This window comes from Eurosta solidaginis, chromosome 4 (assembly GCF_040869045.1).
Source record: "Eurosta solidaginis isolate ZX-2024a chromosome 4, ASM4086904v1, whole genome shotgun sequence".
NCBI lineage: Eukaryota > Metazoa > Arthropoda > Insecta > Diptera > Tephritidae > Eurosta > Eurosta solidaginis.
In genome coordinates, this window is record NC_090322.1 from 11199587 (window position 1) to 11212656 (window position 13070).

General features: G+C 35.0%; 1 protein-coding gene across 11 annotated transcripts in view; it reads left to right on the forward strand.

Annotated features, from left to right (window-relative positions):
* The window catches only part of Ork1 (open rectifier K[+] channel 1), a 78036-nt gene that overhangs the window by 31350 nt on the left and 33616 nt on the right, over positions 1 to 13070 (forward strand). For 10 of the 11 annotated variants that reach the window (XM_067780098.1, XM_067780103.1, XM_067780101.1 and 7 more), the window contains one exon: positions 7066 to 7265. The exons of the other annotated variant lie outside the window; for it this stretch is intronic. In XM_067780098.1, the coding sequence (XP_067636199.1) occupies positions 7124 to 7265 (142 nt within the window). In that variant the 5' untranslated portion in view covers positions 7066 to 7123. The remainder of the gene's footprint in view (positions 1 to 7065; positions 7266 to 13070) is intronic. 11 annotated transcript variants of the gene reach the window in all.

The following is a 13070-nucleotide window of genomic DNA, read 5'->3' on the forward strand; positions in this document are numbered from 1 at the left end:
TAAAACTAGATAAAATATTCAAGTCCTAAGATAAGAATTAAGCACCATGTGTACAATATTGTATGTGTCCACCCATTTAAAGATCAAACTGCCCGCAAAAATGTTCGGTTTTAAATTAGTATCGATATCTTATCGATATTGCATAGATTTGAACACCTCCGGGTTAGAGATATAATACTTATAACGCTTGGCCCATAGCTACGCTTTGAAGTTTATAAGTTAATAATATATCAATACAAGTTAAGCGAACATTCCAAAAAATTTGTGTACGCCACTCCATACGTATTTGGAAGTAGATTGGAAGGAAAAGATTTCCACTGAATGCGAGGGACTCGTTTAATCGCCAATTAATGGTGAAGATGATGATAGTAGCTTTGATAGCCTAGTCTCTAAAAGTGCAATGCTTGTACGATAATATCAATGCGTGGAAAATGCCTTGAAGATATTTAATGATGTAACCTCAACAATATGCGGTTCTTGAAGTTCTCTCATCTTTTCATAAAAAGCGAACTGTTTTTAAATTTCTTGAATTTCGTTAAATCGCAAAACGCACTGCGAAAGCTTTGCTCAATGAGTTTACCAATTGGTATCAATAAGCATATGAGTATTTTTGGTACATGACCATATTACGTTTGTATGTACAGTGGTGGCCACATAAATAGAAGACTTTTATTTTTATATAGTATTCAAAATATAACTAGGCTTTGTTGATGCGCACCTGTAAATATGCTACACAATTTGGATCGAAAAACATGCTTTGTGGATTGCATTCCAAAAGCAATAGATATTTAGCATTGCATTCTCCAAAAAATTATATACGGCTTTGCATTCGCTACGTAATGGCAAATACGTAACCTCAAAAATCGTAGTTTATTTTTGCTGATGCGTTGCAAACATTTGATATAAGTTATATATATGACCGATCTCTACGATTTTTTTAGACAACATTTTTTGTAATATATGTAAGCATTGCTTGAAATTCGAAGCTTCTATCTGTTAAAATGGGGCAGAAATTACGAAAAGTAGCAAAAAGTACCCTTTTACTCCCTACTTTAGGGAGTTCAGGATTTTGTGCAAATGGCCTAGCATCATTGCATTGCAAACTTCCGTAGCATATTTTTTACAGTACACTAACAAAATGCACGGCTATGCATTTGCTACGTCATTGCAAAAACGCGACATCAACAACCGTCGTTTATTTTTTCAATATTGATTATCAAATCATCAACTGTCAACACAAAACAAAAAGTGCAAAGAAAAAATTTTAAATGAAAAAAGTTGTCAAAAGATTTCCCAAAAGCCGGAACATATACTCGTACGACTCTTGCGTCGATGTGGCGCTTACGTTGTGTCGAACGTTTTTACTTCTGTGTTCTCAATCCACAGCCAATGCAACGGCAACGCCACAGCAAAACCAAAAGAAATAAAAAAACTTCACATTTTTCCAAATCGTTGAAATTCCTAGAAAAATTTTAAATTTTTAATTTGTACATCGTAAGGGTAAAATTGAATGAGCTACAAAACTGCGTACTCAAAAAATTTCTAAAGACTAATAAAAAGTTGAAAATTTTGATTAAACATTTTTGGCGCTCGTTGAATTGCATGGCTCAATTATATGGTTGGCTCATCTCATCAGCTGATTTTATTTTTGTTATTGCATGGTCGATGGGATTATGAAAAGGAGATGAAAAACGCAAAATGAAACCAATACATTGAAAACATTTTTATGTTTTCATTCCATTCCATTCGCATAACACCAGCACGCAGATTCTGACAATCTGAACTAACATATTTTGTTTTTGTACAGATAAGCCAACCATATAGTTGAACCATGTTGAATTGCTAAGAATTTCGTTTCAAGTAATGAACTTAATTTCATAGGAAATCGGAAAGAGAAAGCATTATATATTAACGAGCCGTACCCGTGCGTATCTTGCGCAACCAATCTAAAAGTATTTTATCAAATATCAACAAAAATCAGCTGTTCTATCAATCAATTAAAACTTACAGCTTGCGCTGCCATCTGGCGTATGAGAGCAACTGCTGGCAATGCAGTGCAAATATTCACAATAGTGCCATAGAACAAATAGATTTCTTTGTGTGCTCACAATCGTTTATTTTTAACAAATTATTTTAATAAAATATAGATAAACAAAAGCACTACGACCAAAGCCCAAAGCTAGCTAATAGCCCGAATCTCCATCTTTACAACCAAATCTTTATTTATACATTAGGATTCCAAATAAGAGCGAAAAAGGAACCCGTACATAAAAACAGTAATTCGAAATAATATATATGATTGAATATTAACAGTTGAACATAAAAGCAATTGTGAATACTGTCTAAAAATAGAAGGTTTCTATTTATGTGACCACCACTGTATGAATAAATATTTTAGAAATAATCTTTTTCTTTGCTATTAAGAGAAAGGTCAAGAAAGTATAGATAATATTGCTTTGGCTATGTTATCATAACTAGAAATTGTTCATAAGAGCAAAAAACGATTAGTTGTTAAATATAAACAAAGGTTCCTAAAATATTTAATTTTTACTTCCTTTATATTAGTTTCGTTTTATGATTTTCGGGGAATTTCCGTACAAAATTAAAGAATCTTGCAATAGATTTTTGAGTTTCTTCCTGGGGAGGTAGAGTCTTGAGACTTGGAATTTTCTTCAGAATCCGATGACAGTTTATTATGAGGCGAAACAAATTTCACAGGGATCGTGCAAATAAAAAAAATTGTCCGAATTGGAAGTTTTGCGGACAAGTTTTAAGTAACTTTCCGGTGTGCTAGAGACTTGAAACGTGGAATATAGCTTGGAGCCATATTAAAATGCAGTAAATCCATACGAAGAATGTGCAATCTTGCGAACGATTTTTAAGTAACTCGATATTACGCTAGAAACTTAAACCCTTGGTACATGCTTCGATATAATTGAACAATTTATATGAGAATATTGAACAATTTATATGAGGTGACTTTCCGTTCACCTAGCTGACCTAAAATTTTCAACATAGCCTAGAGGCTTAGGGCCCTGTTAATTTGTAATATTCGAAATAAATATTTTTTGACGGGACATGGATCGAGATATATGTATATAAATACGTAGAAAATGCAATTAGAGTATTTGTAAACTTGCGATCGATTTTGAAGTAGCTTCTTATTGAGCTAGAAACTTTAAACCGTACACATAGTTCAGGGCAGTTTTTTTGAAACAAGGAGTCTGTATGAGAAATTAATTTGTATAAGCCGTTCCATAGTTATGGCCGGACTTACATATATTTTATTCTTAGAAAATAAATTTTGGATTTTACTTTTATTTGCGGGCTTATAAAATAAAAGTGCGGACCAAAAAGTTAAAAGAGAAATAATTTCTCTGAAGGACCTTTATCATAGAAGTAATAACAGTTTGAGTCTCTTGTAAAAACTCCTATATTTTTTTTTTCAAAAATTATTATTATTATTATAAAAGGCTGTAACTTATAATTGAAATTACAAGTTAAATATCGTAAGACCTATGGCTACGGTGGCCTTAAGTTAATTCCAATTTTCTATATACGTATGTATTTACATTTCATTTTGTAATTTAGAATTTAGTGATGTAAATATTTAGTACCTGGGCGACCGAGCTTTGCTCGGCAACGTTTCGTTGTGCTGGCAACGTTTCTCGAATATCTTCATGCGCCGAATTACTAATTTCAAACATATTTTTAGTTAAACACTATAATAGTCTCACAATTTTATTACATTCCAAAAACTTGTAAATTTCACGAATGACAACTATCAGTTAGTTTAATTAAATGTCAACTTACTTCCCTAAGCGCCATCTGTTGGTAAGTAGTTAAATGGTTAGATGTCCTTTCCAAATTGAACATATGCCTCTAGTGTTCTTTCTAATAGTAATATGTGAGAAATTGCAATTATTCATTTCATATTTGCGAAAAATATGCATTTAAATATATTTTGATAGAATTTGCCAGTGTCTTGATATTGAATTTCAATTATATTAAGAAAATTAAGTCGAATCATGTGTAATACTAGGTTCAAACACACACCAAATTGGCAATTTATACTATTTGGGCAATTTATTACGCAATTTGTCATATAATAAATTGTAATAAATTGCCAATTTAAAAAAAATTGCGTAATAAATTGTTTCAAACTGCAAATGCAACATTGTAAAGTGTGTTTATTGAGAATATTTAAACGTCAGCTACGCACGGCTGAACTATATGGTTGGCTCATCTCATCAGCTGATTTTATGTCTTTCATTTAACTGGAGTAGGGATTGTCAAAAGAAGATGGCAAACTCAAAATGAAACCAAAACATTGAACACATTTTCTTACAACACACAAAAATTTCAAAGTTTTATGTTTTCATTCCATTTCATTCGCCTAATACCAACACGCACATTTTGACAGTCTGAACAAAGGTATGTTCTTGCTGTAGAGATGAGCCAACCAGCTATCAAATTACTATTGTGTAAGCTAAATCGAGTTGTATGAACAGCACTCAATTCAAATCGAAATTTCCTCAATTTATTTTTCTGTTTGAACATAGTATAAGATTTTTTTACGAAAATTTTTAACTTTAATGTTCTCTTTTAAAGCTTTAATAGAACATTAGTAAGTAGAGTACTATTTCGTCTAACTACCCCAACCCTAAATAGCATCCCTACTCAAAAATGTCCCTATTGTAATGCGGAGTGAAATACCTTTCGTTTGATACCCATATCGGCATATCTCATGCAATTTTTTTTTTAATTTCGAATAGGTGGCAACCCCAAATGCCAACCCTTCTCAAAAATGTCCCTATTGTAATGCGGAGTGAAATACCTTTCGTTTGATACCCATATCGGCATATCTCACGCAATTTTTTTATTTTCGAATAGGTGGCTAAACCCTACTCAAAAATTTCCCTATTGTAATGCGGAATGAAATACCTTTCGTTTGATACCCATATCGGCATATCTCATGCAATTTTTTTTTTAATTTCGAATAGGTGGCAACCCTAAATGGCAACCCTGCTCAAAAATGTCCCTATTGTAATGCGGAGTGAAATACCTTTCGTTTGATACCCATATCGGCATATCTCATGCATTTTTTTTTTAATTTCGGATAGGTGGCAACCCTAACCAAAAATGTCCCTATTGTAATGCGGAGTGAAATACCTTTCGTTTGACACCCATATCGGCATATCTCATGGAATTTGTTTTTTAATTTCGAATAGGTGGCGACCTTGTGAAACATTCTGAGTGGCATCACCTAGGTAGAAAGTCTTAGAAGGCGATACATTATCTCAGTGCCAAATTTCATTTAAATCGGTTGAGCCGTTCCCGAGATCGTTCGGCTATACAAACAAACAAGTATTGCTCGTTTAAAGTTATAAGATACATATGTGTTATATATTATTGTTTTTTTTTTTTGAAAATAAAGTCCTGTATTTTTTAGGAATTTTATTACTGATTCTACATATATTTTATATTGAGGGGTTATTAAGGAAGTGGTTTGGTTTATGAGAGTGGAATGTCTGGTTTCTAGAATTATAAAAGGATGGGCATTCGAGGAAGATATGTGTTATTGTGAGTGGGTCGTTGTTTCTACAGTAATTACAAATATTGGGAAGGTTGTTGGTGCGTATGTTTTGATGGGAGATCTTTGTGTGTCCGAGTCGTAGCCTGGTGTATTTTATGAGGTCTCGTCGGGATATGGTTTGGTGGGTATCTGTGTTTGGAAAGTGGGTTGCGTTAGTTTTGCTTGTGTTATTTAATTTGTACCATGTGGATGTTCGGTTACAGATGAATTTTGCGGTCTTTGAATTAAGTAAATTTTTTTGGAATTTGTACACGGCGTTTGGTTTAGGTTTTGCACTGTATGTAGTGAAGTAGCAGCTAGTTTGGCGACTTCGTCTGCATATTCGTTACCGGGTATATTTGTGTGTCCAACGATCCAAATTAGAACTATTTTCGCAAATAAGTCTATGAGTACACTTCTTTTACGGTTTTTATGTTAAAATTTCAATAGCAAAAATCAAGAAGATATGTCTTTGTGTAAGGAGACACATTTCGTTTCTTTTGGTGCATTTATATAAAGGAAGTGCTTAAAAATTTGTTTATCTTCTTTTTATTAAATATATAGAGACATATGTAAATATCTAAATTTTTTTATAATAATTTCTGTTTTAATTGATATGTTGACATTTTTTGCGGCTTTTTTGCTGCTGCATGCAAAATTGGGTATGCCTACAGGTATTTTTAATTCAAATATTGCTCTGAATTATTATCGATAAATTTACACAAGCGATTTTGATAACAACATGTAAACAGTTGCTGCAACACATTTAATGGTAAAAGTAAACATACGCAATACAAATATTGTCATCAAAACGGTTGATGATGCAAAGTCTAAATTCTTTTTATCGTTCGATTTTCAGCGCTTATATCACGCAAAAAAAAGGCTTATAATTTATTTATCCAATTACCAAATACCTTACTGCGTTTGTCGGTGTCTAGGAGAGTGCAGGGTGTTGACATAAGATTCCGATAATGCTTCAACTATCTCAAACAATATTTAAGTGTTTACTTCAGTGGAATATTGGAATGTTTTATATTTTATGCATTTTAACTTTTAACTGCTATTGCGTACCCGTTTTATTACCCAAGTGCTTTTTGTTAACTTTGAATATATCTTATAAAATCTAGCGCAATCAGTTTGCGTATTATATTCTAAGCGAAATGTGCCAGTCACGTATGAAATGCAAAATTTTTTATTTCTTAAAGTTTTGCTTTTGCTTAGTTTTATTTATTTAGCTAAGGCCTATCAGCTCAACAATTTTTTTACAATAACAAGTACTTACAAGGCTATCAAAAATCATCAATAATGTTTTGCTTTTGCTTAAAATTGTTTTTAAAATAAATTGCACTAAATTTCTTTCAAATGATTTCCATATATAAACAAAAACGCATACAAAAATTTACCAATATTAAATAAAATGTATAAAAAAAATCTTTCAAAATGCTTTATTTTTTGTTTTCAAAAACATTTACTGCATTTCGCTTGTCAAGTGTTCGTAATAAAGCGCATAGCGGAGGACATCGGCGGCAGGATTGTGCCAATAGCGTGATGTCGCCGCGACGCTTAATTCTATTGCTCGTTTTTTACATTGCCTACTTAATGTTCGGCGCCAGCATTTATTATCACATAGAACATGCGTTGGAAAAGCAAACTCGCATGAGTGACTTAATGGAGCAGCTTGAAATAAACCGTGAGTATTTTTGTTTGATAAATAATTGAAATCTGTAAAAACGCTAATACTACATATTTGTTATGTTCTCATTCGCGAATTGAAAAATTGGAAAGACTATTGGCACAAATTTTAAAATATGTTATCTCTATATCTAGGATAAAAGCGTTTATCGCAGCGTGTACTATTAATACTCCGTCAATGGAATTCATAAGTATTACTCAATCTTATCTTATTGGAATGTATGATTGCATGCATTTATTAGGGCTGATTTACCTTCGATTTTTGCGCAGTTTTATCGTTTACTTTGCGTTACATAGGCGCATAGTCATAGTCAATACAAAGTAGTGTAACGAATTTTGGAAATTTCTGATTGTTATGCACCTTCTGTTAACGTTCGAATTCCTGAACTGTCGAATAAATAACTCCAATATTCAATATGTGAAAATGGTCTTTATTCTTTATTTACAACTTTGAGGTGGTGGCATTAGTACTTCACAATTACAATTATCGCGTATTTCACTAATAGCGTGTTTAAATCAAAGTGGTTCCTTAATTCTCAGGTTGTGCTGCTTTTATGCTCTCGGTTACCTCGTTCGTCGCATTTTTCCTCAGGTCTAGACTTTTCACGAACAACTTTCTCGAACAGCCGCATATTTATTTCTCTTTCTGTATCGGCTATTCACTTTTGTTTTCTAGGACATATGTGTGTGAAATATTCTCTTCGCTGTTAGCTTCGCTCTTTACTTGTATGTATGTGTGGCTGCTTGCTGTGAAGTTTTCATGTACATATGTGTGTTTGCCTTTTTTGCTGTTGTTGTGCATATATTTACTAGCAGGATATTGATGTCTAGAACTGTTAATGTTCTCCAGAGTAGGCTTTAAATTTAGTTGCAGCTTTTTTGACAGATAGCTCATAGAAAATTATGCCAAAAAGCTGCAACTAAATATAAAACCTATTTTATTTTGACTATGACTATGCACTGAGACCTTAATTTAGATGTATTATGCTTGACCTTTCAGCGTTCACCCTTTTTATAAGTACCTCTTCAGACATTACTCCATATCACGAATATATAAAGAGTCACACCACCTAGATGGGAGAGCCTCTGCTTTGCCAAAACGATGCATTCGCAGAGGATGTGAACCGCATTTCATCATTCAGCTCACAAAATGGCCAGATATGTGTATCAGACAGATTTAACTTACTAAGTTGATATCGCAAATTACAGTGTCCCGTTTAGTACCCAGTGAGAGTTCTTAGCTTATCGCTATTTAGATAAATGAGTTTAGCTGATACTCTCCTTGCAATTTGGCCTGTCCTTGCTCTGGGCATTCAATCCAGCGTCGTTTGAACATATGGTTTCCATAGTATGTCCCTTTGTGAGTCCGCACAAAGCGCCTGGACCATAAAATGGCGCCAAAGCATCCTGCTTGGTCGATCTCAGTTTAATTATCCAAAGTGGCAAGGTTAAACTCTAGTTAACTTTAGTTGTAGTTTAAACTTGCACCGAAAAACCGAGCCTTAATAAGTTAACGCAGATATGCTAGAATCAATGTGCTACGCCCAAAATAACATTTCCCATGCGGTTCATGCATGCTCCACAATCCGACGAGATATAGAAAACATATCATAGTATTGAATGATGCTTTGGTATATGTTAAAAACCCACCAAGTGTAAAAGCGCACGGATGAAGTTCCGTTAGGTTGTTGACTTCGGGTTTGCATCATAAATTGTCATCAATATCCTCTAACGGGAGTCTAAGAAAACTTACTTTCAAAGAGAGTGCTAGAGGCGGTGGTTCTACATTACAATTGATAATATGGTTGGTGTCATGTGGGATAAGTTACATGCGGGACATACATTGTGTATGTCGGGGATGTTTCTGAATAAGTTAGAGCTTTACCTATTGCAGTATCCAAATGGAAGTTGTGCAATTACCGGCATAAACCGTTGCCGACTCATCATGGATGAAACTGAGGGCCTTTTTACTTCATAGTGCTTACGGAGAGACTCCTTAACGCCCTGGGAAGTAGGGCTTTAGGTTTCTGGATACTCAACACATGCCGTTTGTCTAGCATTTTAATTCTTTTCTTAATGGGGAGTATTCTCGCCTCGCTATGTAAATGTTGTTTTGTTGACAAGACATCCCGTGGCAGTCTTGAGCTCTTTGATAGGCATGCAGTTTTCTTCAGTATGTATCTCTTAAGCCCGGCCAAAATGTAGAGCGTGATCAAACGTCACACCCAGTATTTTTGTATGCTGGACAGTCGGTAGCCAAATGTTATTGACGTGGATGTCCAATTTTGCCGACATTTGCCAAGTCCACGTCTTTAATTACGGTCGCCGAAGATTTGGTCGGTGACAGTGCAAAATTTTGCGATGTGGAAAAACTGGAAAGATTTGGAGATAGTGGTTAATTTTATAGTAAAACTCATCAATAGAAGGGCCAGGACCTGTTGCCCTATCGTGCGGTCATCGGCGTAGGACACAATGGTAGCTCCCTCTGGCGAGAAAGGGAGCTTCGATATGTAGAGATGTCAAAGTTCTTCCTCCCATTTCATCCGCGTTTTTTTGCTAAAGTTGCGGCTTTCTTTGGAAAATTTGACCAAGTTTTCGGGATATTTCTAGCGGGAATGAAGCGTGCCGACGCGGATTCAATTACCTTGCGAAAAGCACGTTCCCCTTGACGGACATCATTTGGGATCGGGAGGATAGCAAACAGATTGGCTGTGTATGCTTTTTATGACAAGCCCTGCGCTCACGACTTTGTACTCGATGCTTGCAATCAGAGCTTCAATAAAAATCAATTTATGTTTGCAAGGTTCCATATCTTAGCAATATTTTACAGTTATTTACTAAGTAAATGCAAACAATTTGAAAATTTGTTAAAGTGCAGACAGCTGATTATTCACATAAAAAAATGTTTCTCATCGAATTACCTTTTCAGGGGAATTACTCCAGGACAGTGGTGCGCAACTCCGGCAGAGCTTCGAATACAGAGGCAACTTTTTTGTTGGTAGTATTTGTTTACATGGAGAATATTTGAGCTTAGAGTTCACGCAAGATATGTAAACTGCTTGAAGCACAAGCCTAAAACTGATTGACTACTTGCTTCACTGATACCTTACGCTGCGCTCACTAAGGCATTGAATCCCGAAGATCTTATGCAATCTCGGAATTTTGGGATTTGAAAATGACAATCCCGGGGTTTTCGTGATCATGCAGAGATTGTTACCTTTGAGTTTTGGTTCAAAAATAATTATCTAACGTATACAAATTTGAGAAGTTTAACAAAATATGTTTATTAGAAAAATATATTTCCCTTAAAAATTTTCCCTTAAAATTTGTAACGTCTAATAAATAATTGCTGGAAAAGAAAATTTTCTGCGGTTTGAAATTGACACTTAAAAAATTAACCAATTGAAGATATTTAAATTTGAGATCCCGTAGAAATCCCGAAATCCCGCGATTTTTTAAATGCAATCCTTGGATTTTGGGACTGCAAACTGGCTCGGCAGGCCCGGAATTCGCGACCGGTATTCTCGGGACTCGATGCCTTAGCGCTAACAAGACATGTAGGTGAACGCCGAATAGTTTCCTGAAGCTCTACGAAGCTCTCTAGTGCACCACTGCTCCAGGTACCTACTATTTCCGAATTTGTATACACTGCTTAACATTGAGTAGGATTTTTTTGCAAAACCGCAAATTCGTATATTTACTTTGAAGTGATGCCTGCCATTAAGTCATCGATTTTAGCATTGATAAAAAAGTAGTAAAAAAAAATCCATAAAAGTTGTTTGAAAAATTAATGCTTCCTTTCAGAAATACAAATGTTTGAACAATTGCTTTATTACATGCATCACTAACCGTTATATCATGCACGATTTGCTAACATTAATTGAATTCATTAGCACTTTTAAACGCAGCGATTTATTTTTAAAGTTTACAATTATTTGAGTATGAGCATCGAACGATTATCATATGCACATCACTGACATAAAACACGCGTATTGTGTGGTTATAAAATTTCGATATATTAGCACAGATTTTGTTTAGTGTTAATTACAAATTTAAATACATAAATTATAACGAAACACTCGTATTGATTTAAGCAAATCAGAGCAGAAGCTTTGCACTAATATTTTCTTTCGTTTGTGGGAGTTGAATTCCTTCTTTATTCGAGATTAATGAGAAAAAAGAAAAGAAACCTAGAAAATATGCGATTTTGCACGGATGTGTAATTTAAGTAACATGTAGGTATTGACGCAGTAGAGCTTTATTTGCGCAGACTTTTAACACCATTTATTTTTAGATTATAATCTTTAATTTTTCTTAACTGGTGATAGTGAATGCATTAAACCCAGCAAAACCTGTCTAACCGATGTGTTTATACAACGTGAGAAAATGTTAAAACCAATACATAAGGCATCGCAAAAGCATTGCAGTAAAAAAATCACACGTTTATATTAGTCTGGAATGGGATTGCTAATACGCTATTTAGAAACTCATTGAAGCATTCATTTTAGGCTGGGTATGCGTAGCAGCAGCCCATCCTAGAGTGTTATTGAAGGGAATCTACCTATGTATGTATAAAGTGGCAAGCTGAAATTTTTGCTACAAAGACGGATTTAAACTATGAGACTGGTGACACGCACACTACGAAGGCCACGTGTGCTCCCTATGTTGTTGTAGTTGTAGCTATAAGGATACTCCCCGAATGCTTTGGGGAGTGTTATCGATGTTGATGTCCTTTGCCGGATATAGATCCGGTAACACGCACCATTAAGGTACCAGTCCGACCATCTGGCGAACGATTTGATATGATCACATCGCCAGAGCCTCGTATGCTACATATGTGTATGGTATATGCATATTTGTAACAGGATTCGCCTCGAACTCGTGAAGTTGATAATTGTGGAAGCTATGAATTGCGCTTATCAACGCATTAGAGTCCTTTTACTTACTATAATGTTGTTGTGTTCAGAAAACATGCAGGTCTCAGGTCATTGCGGATAAGACAAGTGTGATAACTTCTGCATGGACGTCAAAATTACTAATATCCTGGTCTTATTCTGTATCTCTTTCTATCACGCGCTAAAGATAGCAGGTGGTATCCGCCGCCATGTTGAACATCCTGTAAAAACTCTAAAAAGTAGCCGTCTTGAACATCCTGTCAAGCAGTTGACGGATAAGATATCACACTTGTTTTATTCACAATGTCTCATGGAAACGAACTTATAATCGCGAGAGTAAGTTGTAGCAAGCCACATTTTAACTAAAAACCGTCTCAGAGCAAATGCTGACGAAAAGTGTGTACATAATTGTTTTGTTGGGAGTATAAATAAAAAAAATAATAATAAAAAGAGGAAAGGAAAAGAAAAGTAAAGAAAAATAGAACAAAGTGGTTAAGTTAATCACACGAACTGGATACCATATCTACACGGCATCTTATCAAGATGCCTACAAGATGGTTATGTACCCGAAGCCTGGAGAAACGTACTGGTAGTTTTCATTCCCAAAGCAGGAAAACTTAACCACTCGGAAGCCAAAGGCTATAGACCAATAAGCCTCTCCTCCTTTATCCTTAAAACACTGGAGAGACTTATCGATCTACACATTAGAAACAATGCCAATCTCTGGCAGATAGATGCAGCACAGCATGCATACCAAAAAGGCAAATCAGTTGAAAGTGCCCTTCATGAGACAGTCTGTACCATCGAGAACTCACTAAGCTGCAAGGAATACACGTTGTCAGCTTTCCTCGACATTGAGGGCGCTTTCAACAACGTGCAGACGGAGGCCATCTGCAAGGCTCTTACGA